At 35.2% G+C, this 18,892-nt stretch overlaps 1 protein-coding gene across 3 annotated transcripts in view; it reads left to right on the forward strand.

Moving 5' to 3' along the window:
- The first annotated feature begins 1,581 nt into the window (after positions 1 to 1,581).
- The window catches only part of LOC103994816 (magnesium-chelatase subunit ChlD, chloroplastic), a 43,546-nt gene continuing 26,235 nt past the window's right edge, over positions 1,582 to 18,892 (forward strand). For all 3 annotated transcript variants that reach the window (XM_009415251.3, XM_009415252.3, XM_018830710.2), the window contains exons 1-6: positions 1,582 to 1,939; positions 7,110 to 7,288; positions 8,084 to 8,168; positions 8,254 to 8,570; positions 13,865 to 13,988; positions 16,257 to 16,349. In XM_009415251.3, coding sequence (XP_009413526.2) covers positions 1,667 to 1,939; positions 7,110 to 7,288; positions 8,084 to 8,168; positions 8,254 to 8,570; positions 13,865 to 13,988; positions 16,257 to 16,349 — 1,071 coding nt within the window. In that variant the 5' untranslated portion in view covers positions 1,582 to 1,666. The remainder of the gene's footprint in view (positions 1,940 to 7,109; positions 7,289 to 8,083; positions 8,169 to 8,253; positions 8,571 to 13,864; positions 13,989 to 16,256; positions 16,350 to 18,892) is intronic.

Consider the following 18,892-nt stretch of genomic DNA (forward strand, 5'->3'; position numbering starts at 1 on the left):
GTAGGACTGCCTTGGGCGGTTAGAGATCCTTGGCCCCTAAGGTTACCTATGTAGCTAGGAAACCCTAGCTACAGGGTTAGCATGGGCGGCCAGGAAACCTAGGTTGCCAACTTGCCCCATGCAGCCAAGAGTCTTGGCCACTAAGGTAACCCTTACGACCAAGAAACCCTAGTAGCCAGGGGTGCCCCTAGTAGCTAGGAAACTTTGCTACAAGGGTTGCCACCCCATGGTCGAGAGCTCCTTGTAGCTTTTAGCTAGGCCGAGAGCAGCAAGGTGGTGCTCTCAACCAAGGCTGCATACTACCTTTGTCCGAACCTTTGATACATCATTCTATCCTTTGGTGTACTGCCCGATCCATCGGCATTTTGACCTCCCACAACATCCGATCTTCCAAGCACAATGCCCGATCCTTCTAGCTCAATGCTTGAACTCATGGCATGAAGTCTATCTTCCGATACGTTGACCAATCCTCTGGCCCGACATCTAATCTCTGATATGATGCTCTTAAGCCTAAAGTCTGATTCTTCCTACTTCAATCAATTTATTTTTGTATGATCAAAATTAGTCCTACATCACTCAAATACTTATTAGATCATAACTTTATCAATTGATTTCATCATCAAAATCTAAGATTTAATAGTATTAATCAAATTGATTAACATGTATTTCTCAACACTATATTTCTCATTTGGGAGCAGAGACACTTATATCGATTTTGACAATTAGTTTTATTCTTGGTTTGATACCTTTCAATACCAAGGGAGATCGATATGCCTAGGTCACTCTTGGGTGATAAATGATTTTTTGTGGTTCACTGATAAAGTTAGATATATCTTTCATTTTAGCCTTAAAAACTATGTAAGATAATTGTTTCTGTGTCTTGGGCATTTACTATATAAGTTATATCTCTTTTGCTACCGGTTTTTGTTTGGAGGCATATCCATAGCGTTCCAAATAACAAATTGTTTTCGTAAAATTGACCAAGCCTTTCGATTCTTCTCTCTTTACAACTTTGTATTATATGGAACTCTTGACTGCACCCAATTAATAACAATTAAGTATCCCTATAAAGAATGGTTTTTCGATATTATATCCATTTTAAACCCGAACATTATATTCCTATTCTAAAAGTTTTTACATTCAATCCATCAAGAAAACTTTTTTTTTTGTTGATCAACTGGAAATTTTGTTTTTAATAAACCTTTTTTATTAATAACATTATGTGGATGAAAATAAGAAACGTATCCTTAGACCAAAAATAAAACAAAAAGGATCAAATAAGCAACAACACCAAAGAAAGTGAATAAGAATAAAAGATGACAGAACGAAGAAATAAATCAAAAAGTAAATGATCTGTTTTTTGTTTTATTTTATATATAACATATAATATTTTATAAATCGTATTAAACTTGCGATCCGAACCGGACGATTGATCCGCCGGTCCATCTCCGAGGCGATTCGGGTCGATGAAACGGTTCTGTTATGACTCGGCTCGAAGGGAACGATTCTATTTTTCATTCCGTGACGTGTTGTGCTGCCATTGGTCACGAAGAGCTAAAAGAGAGTTGCCCGGGAAAGGCGACCGAGGCCGCGAGAGAACAAACCAAGATAAGAGGAGGCTGATAACAGTGACTCATTCGGCCATTCTATCTAGCAGAGCTCACAAATGGCTGCTGCTGCCGCCGCCGCCTCCTCTTTCATTCTCTCGAAGTCCATCATCTTCCCTTCATCTTTCAGGCCTCTTCTCCCCTCTACCAAGAGATCCGTTTGCCCTCGTAAGGCAGCCGCAGGCCGGCCGTCCCCTCGCCGCTTCATCGTCGCCTCGGCCGCCGCGACGATCGACTCCAGCAACGGTGCTGTCTCCGCAACGGAACAGAAGCCCATCGACAGCGCGGAATATGGAAGGCAGTTCTTCCCCTTGGCCGCTGTGGTTGGGCAGGTTCACGAGTTCCCTATTCTACACAGATTCTCAGCATTCAAATGCTTCTTTTGTTCTTTCATTATTTCTTTTTACCCTTCGGGATTGTGGCATATTTTTGCTTCTTCCAGATTGACAATTGTTAGGGCAGTGTCTTCTTGTATTTTATCAAGATGAATCATGCAAACTACGGTTTTGCTGGTTAGTGTTCTGCTGGGATGTTGGTCGTATAGAATCTAGTTCGACATTAGGTTAGAGGCCACTGAAATTTTGCACCTACTAATTCTTTGTGAAGATGGTTTTCTGAATGCTTGCCTGTCTAGAGACCCATCAGAGACCGGCCCTAGTTATCCCTATCCTTGCTTCTTTCTTGGCCACAATATACAGCAATAACAGGACTAAACTAGATGACGGTACAATGTCCATCTGGAGGATAGCAATGTACAATATCGTAATTTTTTGCAATTTGGTAAAGAAAATATGATTTGTCATTCTGCTGGTAGCATAGACATCTATGTTACCCTTCTTAAACTTGTTAAGTGAGAATTTCTCTACTGGTAACTGCTGGTAGTACTTCAATTTTGTACCATCACAAAAAATTCTGGTCTCAGTAGCATTGTGATTGTGTTAAAAGAACATGAATCTTTGGATAGTATCTTGACATAATTATTTACAAAGAATGGGGACAAGATGCTTATGTTTTTCAAGATTTGGAGAGAACCAGGAAACTTTTAGGTTATCAAACTATTGGTATAAGCAGCTTGCATCTATAAATTGATATGGTACCAAAAGGAAAAGTTTTCACAACAAGAGTTGGTACTTTAGGGTAGGTTCATACAGAATGGGAGATGATGTGGATTTACTGAATTTAAATAACAGTACCTAAGACTTAAATGGAGGAGATGATAAACAATATTCTTGAAACAATTTTCTCTGAAGGCAAAGTTTATCTTTGTGGACTGCTGTTCAGATAGAGTTTCAATGTCAAATACAACAAAAATGTTAGCATGGTATGTTACAAGATTTTTTCCCTTGAAAATTTTGCATGTGTAATAAATATTGCAACTTAGCATGCTAGAATATGTAAAGTTTTATATGATTATCTGTGTAAAATTTTATATGATTATCTATGTAAAATTTTATATGATTAGCTTTTATATTATTATCTATGTAAAATTTTGTGGAGCCTCTTGTTTGCTTCTTGAAGAGATAGACGAAGTAAATCATTCAGACAAATGTAGGATATAAATGGTTAAAACATCAATCAGTCTTCAAAGACACTCTGTTTACCTTTATTTATTATATATTGTAGAATAATGTTAACATATAAATCTTATTTTGATGAGATGCATTTTGGACTTAAGCCTAGTGGTTGGTTGCATCTTTTAATAGAAGACATTTATTGTTTGAGAAATAGGATACTATTTTCTCTCTGAATTGACAAGAGTTCTATATAAGAAAAATGTTCTGATGATTGAGATCACAAGATCAACAAGAAAAAGTACTAAAAAAGATTATAAACACCTCAGCAAGAGAAACAAAAAGATATAAGAACTCTTTTTAAACTCTCTTTGCATGCCTTAAAAGCAATGGTCATCATGATCTTACTTCCACTCTATACGGTAAGAGCCAGCATGACTTTCCCAAGGCTCATGCTGCCTTGTGATTGGCTAGATCACATCTTAAGCGCTGATGAAGTTTTTCTACAAAGACTTCCTAACAACCACATGTAAAATGCTTTGGAAAGATCTCTCTCTCTCTCTCTCTCTCTCTCTCTCTCTGTCTGTCTGTCTCTCTGTTTCTCCGAACTTTCGGTTTTCCTCTGATTATCTGTGTATTTAGCATATGGTGCCAACTATTTGTCAAATCATTGTTTGCCTCCTAACTTCGGTTCCCGGTAAAAGCAGGACTACTCTAGATGCATGGTACTTCTAAACTTTCATAGGTAGGTAAGAGAATATTACTGATCAAGGAAAAAAAAGAAAAAAAATATAAAAATTTAGAAAAGCAAAGGAAAATGTACTAATAGAGGAATATAGGGGACATACTGTTTGTTTTTTCATTATTCTTTATGGCTATCCCTTTCTCAAAGTGAAACCAACAGTTACTGACACAATTGACACCTGAGCTGCTACTTTGCCAAAGTTGTCAATGTATAAAAAAGTCAACGATTACATTGCATGTAACATAAGTTGTAATCAAATCAAATATTTAAGTTAGGAATTGATTTTATTTCCTTACTTGTTATTATAATTTAAGAAAATCTTAATCTACTTCCTTGTTTGTTGATATGAATTAAGGAAATAACTATTAAGTATTCCAAATATGATGATATCATATTTGTTAGTATATTAAATAAAAATAATTTATATTAAATACATACGAAAATTAAAATGAATTTCCCTTAATAGAGGCTCACCTCCTCTTATTTAAAGGGAAGAGATTTCTCTCCTTCGTTCCTCACCTAATCGAGCCTGGCAGCGGGAGGAACGAGGAGTTACACCCTGTTGACAAGAGAACGAGGAGTTACACCCTGTTGACGAGAGGTAGGTTTTCCTACCTTTCTTAAATTTAAAAGTTTTAGCTTCTATTTTGATTCTTTAAATGTTGAAAGTTTTATAGTTTAAAAAAATGTGTATCAATTCTTTAAATGTCAAAATTTTTATATTAAAGTAATCAGTTAAAGTTTTCATAATATTCTTTGACCCATGATTAAGGTTTTTTTTGTAGAATTAAATATGTTAAAAATGTATATGTTTTATATGATATATTTTCTGTATTACAGTTTATCTTTAATCTTGTCTGGATTAAAATCTTGTTAGACTAGAATATGTTATCTAAAATCCTTTTTTGATATTCTTTGATCTGAAATTTAAAATATATTATTCTGAATGATTTAAAATATGACTAGAATATGTTGAAATTTTATATGTATTAAAAACATGATTTTTATTTGAATTTAGAAGGCTATTTCCTTGTATTAAAAATTATCTCCCAGTCTCTCTTTTAATGTCTTATGATTTCTAGTCAAATTTAGAATGCTATTTCCTTGTATTAAAGTTTTTCCCCTCATTTATCTTTTATTGCATTATTATGTTTTTATTTATATTGTTAATAGGTATATGCTATGATATGAAATTGAACAATAATTGGAATGAAATTGCTCACAGGCCAGGCCCAACCAACGGGTTAGGCCTTGGCCCGTAGGCTACCCCTGCCCAACCATTATGGGCGGTCACATGCGACGCACATGACTAGTCCATGGGCTAGGGCTGGGCCAGTTTTGTGTAATGCATGCTCAATCATATATAATGCACATGACCAGTAGATGGACTGGCTCAATTTAGCCCAATATTATTGTTGAACTTGAGCCCAAATATTGATTGAACTAAACTAGACTTGATTAGTCTAGATCAATTCAGGGTGATTCCGAATTGATTGACTTATTCAAGTTAGTTTAACCTAAATTGAACTTAATATGGTCTAAATTATACTAGTCTAGGGTGGTTCCAGACCAGTTAAATAAGGATTAGAGATTAGTTCAGTTAGGCTCTAGTAAATCGAGTTCAATTGAATCGATTAAACTAGAGTTCAAGTCAATTGAGGGCTAATTTATATTATTTGATATTAATGATATTTGAAAGAAACGTTTTAAATATGTTATTTCATCCCAAAATGGACATGACTAGTGTGAGATTATATTATTTTCCTGTCGAGAGCAGGTAGGGCGATTCCCTTCGGGGATTAGCGGGCCGTTAGACGTGGCGGCTAGACGGTTCCTCCATCCGCTGTTGGGAGGAACGTGTCCCCACTTTGGCGGGTGTGGGACACCACTCCATCCGCTATTGGGAGTGTGATATGAGTTTGCCTCCATCCGCTGTTGAGAGAACACAAACTCATCCCGTAGGATAAAGCCTCTCCATCGGCTGTTGGGGGAGTGCTCCTTCGGGTACTTGATATACGCTAATGGGATGATTGATTGAATTTTGATCATGTATACATTTTGAGTTGACTTTTGGGGTTCCTACTCAGCGTTGCTGAATTTTCTTTGTTTTTGATTTTCAGAGCAGCCTCCCTCTAGTACTAAATCGGATTCTAGTGGAGAGCGGACCTTCCTCTACCGCTAGGCAGAGCCACTTGGATGATTTTTGAAGTTAATATCACTATGTTTACTTTTTTTATGATTCAATGAATAAATGGATTGTAATAAATAAATTATAATAAATGTTTATGAATGATGAATAAAGTGATGTTTATCTTGGCCTAAATATGTGAAAAGATATATATAAAAAAATAATAATAATCCAGGATGTGACATAAGTACTTATAAGTGTAGAATGTTATTTATAATATTAATTGGTCATTTGCATTTGTTACAAAAAAAAATCATTTTTCCTAGATGACATTTATATGAAATGAAATGAAACATAATGCTTTCTGTTACTGAACTTGCTTAAAGTACTGTACTGGATAGTACAAGATTTTCTTAAACTAGACAAACCAAAACTCTGCCAAAATGGCTTCAGTAGACACCACATTTTTGGTGTTTGTGGAATAAATTATGCATTGCATTAAGCAGAAAAAGCCCAATTGTGTGCAAAATTCTTGAAATTAAAGATTTCTTGTGATAGAGTTGGAGATTGGATTCAATGGTAAGTGAGGCCTAATTGTAAATATTGTCAGATCATGCTTAAATATTGACAATCTGTTTCTCCAGAAACTTTTCCTTATTGTCAGTGAGGCCTAATTATAAACCAATTCCCATCTCCACCTAGCTTGACCACCTAAAGTTTCATACTGGTAATCATAATGGTTACTTTACATAATTATTTACCTATTTATTTTTAAACAATTTTATGCAATCTGTTATTTGTCAACCTTACAAGAACCATATGCCAATAAACCTTACTGGTTGTTATAGTTAGCCTGATATGCTCATAGGGATTACTATTTTGTCTCTGTACTTGACCAAACCACCAAAGCAAAGAAAATGAATTATATTTTTTAATGCAAGCATATAAAATTTTACATATTTTATGTAAACTCTCTTTTGGGAGTTTCCTCTACTTTTGTCATCTGCATCTCTGTATACTTTTAGACAAGATGGATTTTTGCTACATTTTTTAAAATTTTAATATGTATCATTAGTTCAAAATGATTATTTTAACCTTTTTATCCTTTTGCTGAAAAGGATGCAATAAAAACAGCACTACTTCTTGGGGCTATTGATCGTGAGATAGGAGGTATTGCCATCTCAGGTAAGCGTGGAACAGCAAAGACAGTGATGGCACGTGGATTACATGCTATGCTTCCACCAATTGAAGTGGTGGCAGGTTCGATATCTAATGCAGACCCCAATCGCCCAGAAGAGTAAGGTTACCATGCTTTGGTCCATTTGAATTGGTTTAATGAGCTAAATAAACTGCATAGACCCATGGTTTGTAAATGCCGAGCACTGCTATATAGTGGTCAGTGCATCTGTGACACATTTCTTAATAAACAGTAAAGAAAAAAAAATCCAGTTATGAACTAGCAAGTTTAACTTAATCATGAATCCTGACTTTTAATTTATATTAGGAATGCACCAATTTGACCTACTGCAACTAGTTATTTAGTAACACCATGTAATATTAATAACTACACGTACTATACTAATTGGTATTTTTTGTTTTAACAATGTAATGATTTGAGTGAGGTCAAAGGGTACAATTGCTGTGATATTTGGAACTAAGTAGATATGAACAGGTTTTAACATTAGGGTTGGATTTCTTATAAAAATTGTTCTATTTCCTTTAGTATATTTAGTATAAAATCTTTGGTAAATTTATCTAGAATTTGTAACATCAACATTTGCATGTAACTCTGAAAAGACTTGTTACATCCTGTGAGCACCTGTCTTTAATCCTTTGTCATCTTATCAAAGTTTTTTGTTTAAGATCTTTCAAGTTCTAGGAAACAGGTTCAAATACGAGTGAGTGATAAACATAGCATGGAAACTGTCATTGAGATAGTTTGCTTTTTGCTATCTTATTTCCGGTCACTATATATCTTGAGTGTGATTAATTTGTTCTTCATATCTAAATGAGATATTATGTTACATGCAACATGGTAATTTATTTGATGCTCAAATTGGTTACAACCGCTAACAGACAGGTAATTTTTTAGATGGGAAGATGGATTAGCTGAACGAGTTGAATATGACTCTGCTGGTAATATCAAGACTCAAATTGTTAGGACACCTTTCTTGCAGGTGATTACTCATATGACTTTAATATTAATTATAGAATTATAAATGTTCATTTACATATCTAACACCATTTAATAAAGTATTGCAGATTCCACTTGGTGTTACAGAAGATAGGCTTATAGGATCAGTTGATGTTGAGGTATCTATAAAATCAGGAACTACAGCATTTCAACCAGGTCTACTTGCAGAAGCACACAGAGGTGTCCTCTATGTTGATGAGATAAACCTTTTGGATGAGGGTATCAGTAATCTGCTTCTAAATGTTCTAACTGATGGAGTTAATGTTGTGGAGAGAGAAGGAATAAGCTTTCAACATCCTTGCAAGCCACTTCTTATTGCTACCTACAACCCAGAAGAAGGTTCAGTACGTGAACACTTGCTTGATCGCATAGCAATTAATCTAAGGTATGTACCATATAATAAATATCAAGTCTCAAGCCTACGGTTCCATAGTAAGTCATGCCCAATTAAGTCTCACTCTTGGGATGAGCACATGATAATGCTTTACACCTAATAGTAAGGTTTGTGATTTTGCTTGGACTGGACTGTACCAACTGGTATTTACTGGTCTGGGTGCGAACTAGTATGCGGACCACCTCCATTTCGGGTGGACTAGTCTAGTGCATTAGAAAAAACTAATCATGTTAGGGCTCATAGAGGAAGTTGTGAGCTCGCCACCCTCTCACTCTTCCATGACCCCACCACCCTCTTCTCTTCCATGAGCCCATCGCTATCAATCCTCCTTCATGAGCCGCTCACCACCTAAAGCCCAACGTTGGCCACACATTGTCCATTTCTTTCTAGTATGCCTTCTCCTCCTCTTCTCCTTGTTCTTTTTGTCTTGTATCTCTTCTTCTTCTATTGCCTCTTGTTGTTTCTTCTTCTTCCTTCTTTCTCTTGCTTCCCCCGGCATCATCCCCTCTTCTCTCTCTTCCAAGAGAGTCGATATGCACTAGTGTATCGAATGTCAGTATGCTACCATCCATGGTATGCACCAGTCTAACCTAGGCCATGTACGGGGGTCTACAAGATTGCAAACCTTGCCTAACAAGACTTGCCACTATAAATACATGACTTAGTATTTTCATGAATCCATTAACAAATTATACTTCTCTAGACAAAATAAGTATTTTCATGAATTCATTAACAAGTTATACTTCTATAGACAAAATAAGTAATCTAATAAACTTATAATTGCTATTTCTTATAAATTTAAATATTTGAAAAATGTTTTATTTAATTAAAATAAATATTAAGGATTTTGGAGATAACTAAAGACACTAACCCTCCAATCACATCTAAAATATTTTTTTCTACCACTATGAATTGCCAATCCGATTCCTATGAAATAGCAAGATATCATGATCTTAAAAGCATAGCAGTGTTGCAACTATACATCTAAACTTTTGAAACTAATAATAGTATGTTAATCAGCATTCAAATATTCACTATTCCAATATGCAATAACATAATGATCAAAGCTTGAAAGAAAAGTTCTTAAATGAATGCTTAATTTTTAACTCAAATTTGTTATGAATGGTTAAATCAATTTCTCAAAATTGAAGATAATTTATCATAAGGTTGTATATCTTCTTAGTTCATATATTTAAATAGCACTAAAGAAATTGCACCAGCTAATTGTAGTTTTAGAAGAATGTCTAGATTAAAATGGATATAGGATTTAATTTGATTTTAATCGGCAAGAAAAGAACTAGAGTCAGTTTGCATTTTGAAAGCTAACATATTACAGACATCCAAAACTAATTTGAAATTATATATCCTAAAGTATATCTTAAAATTAAAATATTATTATACGTAATACCAATTTTAGATCCCACAAACTTTTTGGATTTTGGCTTTGGGTGCTAGGTGTTACTTTAAGGTCTCAAATATCTCTAATGATGGAAAGTTAACCAGAATTTGACCTTTCCTGAAAAATTATGCCCCCAAGGCTAAATGTGATTCATCTTAGGTTGCTCATGGTTGTAAATATTCACTATGGTTGTCCTCTAATATGAACTAGATTATTTGTTATATTTCGTATAGATAAGATGTAATAGCCAATTCATTAATCTATTCATTTTGTCCGTTCAATTTCATCTAGGACTCAACATTAAGGTTTAAAATATTGGTACCTGTACTGATACCCATGGATTTGATCATCATGGTTGTATCGACGTATGGATTGGTATTACCAGTCTGATGCTTGACCAATATGTGAATCGGGTAATTCTGTTTGGTTGGAAGTTGAGCATACTGCCTGGTAAGAACTAAATTACATTTAAGCATAGAAGAATTTTCAAACTTTTCTACAGTGAAAATTTCTTTTTAGGGGAACAAGTTGAACATTTTGTACATCTAGAGTACTGCTGATTCCAAGTATTAGCACAGAACATTTGATTATAACTTGATAGAAAATCATCTAACAAGTACACAAACCGAGGATCCTAGCACAAGAAAGGAGCACTTCTCAAAACCAAGGAATGCTCTCTAGATCTTGCCTATCTGTTCAGTTCCCAGCTCATGTCGAATGTACGCACACAAAAGGCCCCTCCTATCCAGGACAAATTTGTTTAAACAAACAACTGTTTACACTGTGATTTGTTGGAATAAATTTGTAAGCATGTTGGTTCATATAAATTAATTGGTTGATTAACCAATAGTATATTCAACACTAAAGGACTATCTTCAGGATCCTTAGGGTGACTTTCTTACATGCGAAGCAGGAGCAATGCTAATTTGCAAAAAAAGAGATCATGTTCTTGGGCACTGAGTCAATGATGGCTCAATTTGGATGCGTGATGCTAAAGCGAAAGTATGGAGGAATGGTGAACCTATGAGATGCCCAAGTTGTGATCCTTTGTTGGGTTTTATAATTGTTGTCAGTGCCTCATTTCTGATTACTTGAAGCGCATAGCCGAACTTAAGAAGTGTTTGAACGAAGATCAGCCTTGGAGGTGGTTGAAGGAATGCAAGTCATCATTCCAGGACCTAAAGGTTGTATTGGTAGAGCCAACACCGGAAACTATGGAAAACCTTTCAAAGTCCTAGATTGCTGCTTCAAAATTTTCCATTAGAGGGGTCCTAATGCAAGAAGGCCATCTGTTTGCATATGAGAGTAGCAAGTCTAACGAGACTCGGTGGTGGTACCTAGTTCATGATATGGCCATAAGACTTCAAGATCAGTAATTTGGTTTTTGTTACGCTCCAACCATTTTCCCTCTAGTTCTTTGGTCTAGGTTCATAGGGGATTAGTAAATATGTATGGAAGTCATTTTCCCATCATCTACTCATCTAGGCAATCTGTCATATTGAGTTCAGCTCCTAATATGGTTCAAGGTGTACAACATGTTCCACGCAAGATGCCTAAATTCGTACTACTCCATTCCACAAGACCCTTCTTTGGAAAGCTCCAATTTGGCTACCCCACCAAAACTTTATATAAGAGACAATTGGAAGCATTTTTTATGGTCCAAAAGTGCACATTGCCCAACGATGCAAAGCAAGTGGAGTACTTGATGGTGATAAGGCTTTCCAAGTTAGAAGCGAGTTGGGAGATAAAAGACACTTTAAGACATGAATATAAAATCATTTCAGAATTCAGATGCATATTGGTGAGGACGTTGACAATTAAGTTAGGGGAACATGTCTTTAGATTGTAGCCATAACTTGCAATGACAATAATTTTGTTTAAATGTCTAGTCTATCATTTTATTTTGTTACATCTTCTTGCATCCTTAGAAATTAAAGTTTTAGTTTACGAATGCAATCCTTAGATGCAATTTTGTTTAAGGTTTTAGTTTAAGGATGCAATCCTTGGAGGCAATCTTTAGAAACTAAAGGTTTTGATTTAAGTAGGGGCTAAGACTGAATATATGAAATGTAATTTTAGTAATTTTAGGAATAGACAAGAGAATATAGTTAAGTTAGATTAAAAAGAAGTTTCTTTAAGTAAAAGCTTCAGGTATCTTGGATCAATTATTCAGCAAGATGGAAAGATCATTAAAGATATTATTTATAGAGTAAAAATAGGATAGTTAAAATGGCCAGGAGCGTCAGGAGTTTTGTATGATTATCGGATACTTTTGAGGTTAAAAGAAAAAAATTATAAGACAGTTGTAAGATCAATAATGTTTTATGGATTTGAGTGTTGGGTAGATAAGAAACAATATATACAAAAAGTTTGTATTGCTAAGATGAGAATGTTGAGATGGATTTATAAAGTTACTAAGAAAGATAGGAAAATAAAATACTTTTATTCGTAAATAATTAGGTATCGCTTAGATAGAGGATAAGATGAGAGGTCTAAGATGGTATGAACATGTGTTTAGGAGACCTCCGAATACGATAGCTAGAAGGGGTGAAATGATTAATGTTAGTGATACGAATAAAGATAAAGAAAGACCTAAAAAGACTTTAATAGAAACTATAAGTAAAGATTTAAGTAAAGTTTGACGTACCGAAATGTATCACTCAGTATGGGTGGTACGTACTGGTCCAACAAAGGACCAGTACGAGTGGTACATTGGTACACCCCAGTGTACCATGTGTCAGCATACTCAGTACAATTCGATTTTGCTCGGTATGTATCGTACCGATGGGTAGTCGATACACTGGTACGGACCAGTAATGCGAACCATGGATTTAAGTACTCTAAACTTAACTAAACATGTGACTTTTTACAGATCTTAATGACGACAAAAGATTCATGTAGCCGACCCTAAATAGTTGGGACTTACGACTTTGTTTTTGTTGTTGTTCTTGCATCACTATAAGCTAGCAAGATCTAAGATAGCTTGATAATCTTACCTTGCTTGTATTTTACATCCTTAAACATGTACTTAAATTGTCATAAGCTGAACCATCATGTAGGTGTTGAATGAGGTAATATTGGGCCCTTTTTCCTAGGCTGTTGTTAGGGATTCTTTGGTAGTGGAGTGGCTGACAAATATCAGCCATCTCAACTCTAAGGAACCCCCTGGTGGCACAAAGCTGGATGGTCTCTAGGGCTTACGTAAGTTTGGAAAAAACGGTATCATAACTTCATTCAATTGGTGCATATGCTTGGTGTTCATGTTACCTTTCTCTACCATTGGGCCCTTAGTTGGTGTGCATTCACTTGTCGGCCAATTTTCATTTTCTCTTACAAGAATTATGACATCTGTGAGGTTGAAAGTAAGCTGATGACTTCTTATTAGCAGGTGTAGCATAATGATTTACAGCGTAGACAAATCTCAAAGTTCGTGACAGTCCATTCGTATCGACAGATAGGAAGGTAGTGTGTACTAGTATCATATTGGTTTGGCCAAGGACCAGTATTCGATCGAGATCTGAATCCATGCTTCTGTCAATACTAGAATCTTATTGACTAGCATGGACCTATCGGTATGGTAATCCTAGAAATTGTTGTGATACAAGGGTATGATTGTTTCATCATTTATATAATTAATAATATGACCAAAATATTGTGGCATTTGAAGATTTGCTGGATTTTTTGCTATATTTACAAAAACTTTGTAGCTAAAGTTGTACCTCTAAATGACCTTATATCAATATATATCTAGAAGTTGTTATCAAGCATAAAGATGCCTATACCAGTAGATTGATAAAGATGATTCTGTCCAAGATTTTTAAATTGGGATCATATTTATTCACTTTCTTAAGTTTATAACCAGAAAAGATTTTGTTTTCATTTTCAGTGCAGATCTTCCCATGAACCTTGATGACCGAGTTGCTGCCGTTGGTGTTGCAACGAAATTTCAGGAAACAAGCAAGGAGGTTTTCAAAATAGCAGAGGAAGAAACTGAATATGCAAAGACTCAGGTAGCACTGAAATGTCTTTAATGGTTCCAAATCATAGATTTTGTTTTTCTGTTCAACAATGACCTTGGGCTTCACATAATTTCATCGGATAAAATCTACATTTTTAGGATATTTTTAAAATAACAATAAAATGAAAGTATGTCTGTGTAGCTACTAAATCTTTAATCTTATATAGTATATACTATTGGCATTTCAAATGTTTTTGCAACAAGAGACTATAGATTTTCTACAAACCTAAAAAAGTTAAGAGCCATTATATCTGAACTTCTAATCTTAACATCTGTGGCATGATTTTTGTAGATATATTTTTGCAGAAATAAAGACAATTTATATTTTCATAATTTTTTTGACAAAACTGATAAATAATGAAAAAGAAAAAATTATCTTTCATGTCTGTCAGTTTGAAAACATCATGCAATATTGGTTTTAATGTTTTGAATATAATAATTATTTTTCTTATATTGCTTGGAACATGTGAGATACTGTTGCAATACGAAGCCAGACTTCTCATCACTTTGATTAGTGTCATCGACCTTGACAATGTCAAATCTGAACAAGGACATAAGATGCAACCTCTTTTCAAGATAGGATAAACAAATGAACAACCGAGTATAACTGGAGAAATACTAGCCAGATTTAATCAATATATGTAGTTAAGTAATTAACAAAACATATCATAAGTGTATAATAGGACTTCCAGCTGAACTGTTTTGATGTGAAGTGGTGGTGTTGTTGCTTTTATGAGTGAATAGCATATCATCTCCTCTAGCGTAAAGGTCTCAGTCTTCACCATGCTAGTTAGGTAGGAGACAAAGTTTATTGCACTGTTAAAGTTGCTTATAAAAGGGTGGCCCAGTGCATAAGATGTGCTATTGGATAAGACCTTAGGTATGAGTATAATGTTATAGCAGAAGCCTAGACTTCTGAATGGGCATTGTGACATCAGTGTATGCCAATCACAAAAACTAGTTTCCTGACTTATGCAAGAATAATGGCAAGAGATAAATTTTATGCTTGTTATTCACATATTGGATTTGGTTTTCTATCGAAATTAAATTAGTATTTCTGGTTGGTGATAGTGATGACTGAAAAGCAACCAATAACATGTTTAGGATGCTTTATAAACCAATCTGATATGTCACTTTCTGGTATCAATTTTTGTAAGAGCAGAGTGGAAGCTAGAAGTAGTAAAAGGTTGTTCGTGACATGGTCAACAAATAAAATATTCTTGTTTAAAGAGCTAAATGAAGGAAATTGATAATCCAAAGTTGACAAACTTTACCATGGTGTTGTGCATGTTTTAAGCCTTTTGCACTATGAATGTCTACTATGCAAGTTTTTTGGTACTTTGCAAAGTGTTTCTTAACTCTATATCTCCACCAAAAAAGTGAGAGCTTTTATTGTCCTGAAAGCAATTCTCAAATGCCACTCCTTGAGAAAGCTATTTCATGACACTTCCTTGTGTTGTATGCTTCTTTCATTGCTTTAGGAATTCTACACTTCTTTCGACACATAAAATTCGAAAATAATGTGGTTACAGTAACCAACAAGGTTTGACACTATATATATATATATATATATATATATATATATATATATATATATAAGGAAGATTAGTTGTTTAAATCTAAATAGAACTCATCAAGAAAAGTTATGCTTTGTTTTAATCTTGATGTTAGCTCTATTCTATCAAGGAACCTTTCCATTCTCTCTAATACTTTCTGCTATGACAAAAGAAACAGTGGTGTTCTTTATATTGAAAAGTTTACTATGCCAGATTTCCTAAATGTGGGGAATCCTGAATTGTGCACTGTTGCTTCCTTCGTTGCATGATTTTAAACATATTGAGAAATTCCTTACCTACTTCCCTTGTGTTAGCTTTTAGGTAAGGCGTACCTTCTAAGGTGCATTTGTATAATTTTGATACCAATAGCTTTAAACAGATAAACTGAGTTGTAGACAGAAAAAAGTTCTCAATTTGTTGCGGAACCTCCTCAATTTAGACTTTCACTCTTCTGAGTTTCGACAGGCATTATATGATATTTATTGTGGTCTCCCAAGGTCCCTAAGAAATTTAGCCATTGTGAGGTAATCATCACTATGATTAGCATGTCTTGTCAACGAAATGTTATATGCTTTGTTGGTGTGAAATGCAGTATCTTTTGTATTATTTGTTAAGATAAAATATGACAAATTGTATCTCAAATGTAATTTACATTGTTCTGTTCCTTATTTGAGATCTAAACATGAAAATCTTTGCTAATGCAGATCATTTTGGCAAGAGAGTATTTGAAGGATGTCACCATCACTAAGGAGCAGCTGAAATATCTGGTTATGGAATCAATACGAGGCGGTTGCCAGGTTCATAATTTATAACTCATTAGTTAAAATCACTCTTATCTTCAGCCCTTTCTTCTTGTCAGTTGGATTATTATAATTTGCCTATTTATTGTTTTCATTACTGGATGTTGGGAGATTTTTTATTGTTTGGAGGCCCCTAATCTCTTTCATTCTTAGTATTCATTGTTTTTGTGGTGGCGTTTTGTACAAGAAAGGAAGAGAGGAGAAGAACGAAGGAGAAGGAAGAAATGAGAAGGAAGAGGGTAATCGAAACTCGAAAGATTCAGAACTGTTTGGTTCAGTCCTTTTAAAAGAAAAAAAACTAGACACCTCCCTTAAAGAAAAAGGGATTGAATTGCCTGAAACAGGGGTGATCCTTGTTCGGGTTCGTGCTTGGACTGATAAATAGTGGTTGGTTGTAACTGATAAATATATACTTGGATTTGTTCTTAGGTTCCATATGACACCTCTATATAAGAATATGGATCTAGAGAGGATACATTATGAAACATGTTTTCGCTTAGTCATTCAAGATCATGATATTTTATTTGTTCGAAGTTCAATTATTTCAATATCTTTCGAGATGGGTATCATCAAGGTTCGTCTTACTGGTCTATATCGATGTACTAACTAATTGTCGGTATGGTACGTACCTATGTGCCATACATCGAGATGACATACCATATGTCGATATGTATCAGAGCATACTGATGGTATGCCCAAAATCACCGAAAATAAACCTAAAAATACCTAAAAATAGAAAAAAGTTAGAAGGTTTTTAAGTTGAAAATAAATATATATTTAGTATAATTTTAGCAAAAATAATCTAAATTAGGAAAGAATAATAGCACATCTTTTTTTGGACTTTGAGGAGTACTTATGGTACATTTTGGACTGTCCTTCTATTAATTATGAATTATCTATAAAGAAATGATTTGAATTGTTATATATTTTTTAAACAACTTAAGCTTTAAGATTCAAATGAATCAAGTAATCAATCGATGGATATATCTGGTTGACTGGTTCTACCACTAAAAGGAACGACGAAACTCCACGAGCGGTGGATCAAGATTCTCGATCTAATGTATCTGTATATCAAGTTGATATGTTTGTCAGATCCAATCTTGAAATTGATCCCATGAAGTAGTTTACTAATACACCGTATGTCATTAGTGTATCAATGTGGTGATGGTTGTAGTCTGATCGTCATGAACCACATATGCTTGAGGTGGCTCCTGAAGCAAGTACGATTGTTGCATGTATTAGTGCAGAGCATAGAGAATAATGTTTGAACTTCTATTTTCGCAACTGATTTGCTACTCTATATTATAAGATCGATCACTATATTGCTGCTTGGAGAAGTATGACCAACTATCACTGTACTACTATTGGCCTATAAGATTCTCCATAAAACGATTGTTGTGAGCAAGGTCTGCCGTACCGAAGCGTACCGCCTGTACCGGGCGGTACGCCCCAAAAACCCCCATATCGGGCGATAAAAGGCAAAATCGGGCAGTAACGGTCGAAATTTCGACCGTTACCGCCCGACACCACTCGGTAACGGTCGATTTCGACCGTTACCGTCCGACACCACTCGGTAACGGTCGAAATCGATCGTTACCACACAGTAGCAATGCTACAGTGTTCCAACGATCAATTTGACCGTTGGAGCTTTTTCTCCTCCTATTTAAACCATTCTTCTCTCCCCTATTTCATTATACTCTCTTAAACTCTCTCTTAAACTTTCTTTTTCTCTCCTAAACTCTATAAAACAACGATTTGTGAATTCAATCGAGGCTAATTTGGGAAGATTAAGAGGAAGAACTTTCTAATCAAGAGATATGTATTCGTTTTTTTTAATTAGAGAGTAATTAAGACTATCCTAACTTTTCTAATCAAGAGGTATGCATTCGTTTTCTAATCAAGAAGTATGTATTTGTAACTTGACAACACTATCCTAACCTTTTTTTTTCTAATTTTCAGATATTTTGGAGGGATAAATCGATAAAATCAGGTGTACCGCTTGGTACACCTCGGTATACCGGTCGGTACACTCGTACCATACTGTACCGAGCCCGGGTCGAAACTCCGGTACGGTACGGTATGGCGGACCTTGGTTGTGAGTACGATGAGCTTCACTCTATGTCTGCATCCTGTATGCTCTGTCGCATTTGCTTAGAATTGTTCACCGCCTTCCCCTTCCCTTCTCGTGTATAAACTTAATCAGCACCTTATCGAGCTCCATGATCAGAATCTTGAGTGGTATGTGTAAAGTACTACTCGGTCCATGCACCACTCTCAAATCGTGTGGATGAGACCATCGACTCCTTGGCATCGCCATTATTATCGGTTAAGGTACTGTTGTCCATGTCGTTGCTATGTCCAGTTTGAGCTCATTGTTGAATGCGATTGAGAAGATGTTTCATCGCTAAACTTGATTCTTTCTAATGGTGCGGTTGATGCTACTACCTTCCCCTTTGCCTTTACCTTTGCACACTGGGCGAATGACTATGATAGTTGGGTGTCTGTAGTTCCTCGAGCAGTCTGACTTGATATTGTTCGGC

Source organism: Musa acuminata, chromosome BXJ1-8 (genome assembly GCF_036884655.1).
Source record: "Musa acuminata AAA Group cultivar baxijiao chromosome BXJ1-8, Cavendish_Baxijiao_AAA, whole genome shotgun sequence".
Lineage (NCBI taxonomy): Eukaryota > Viridiplantae > Streptophyta > Magnoliopsida > Zingiberales > Musaceae > Musa > Musa acuminata.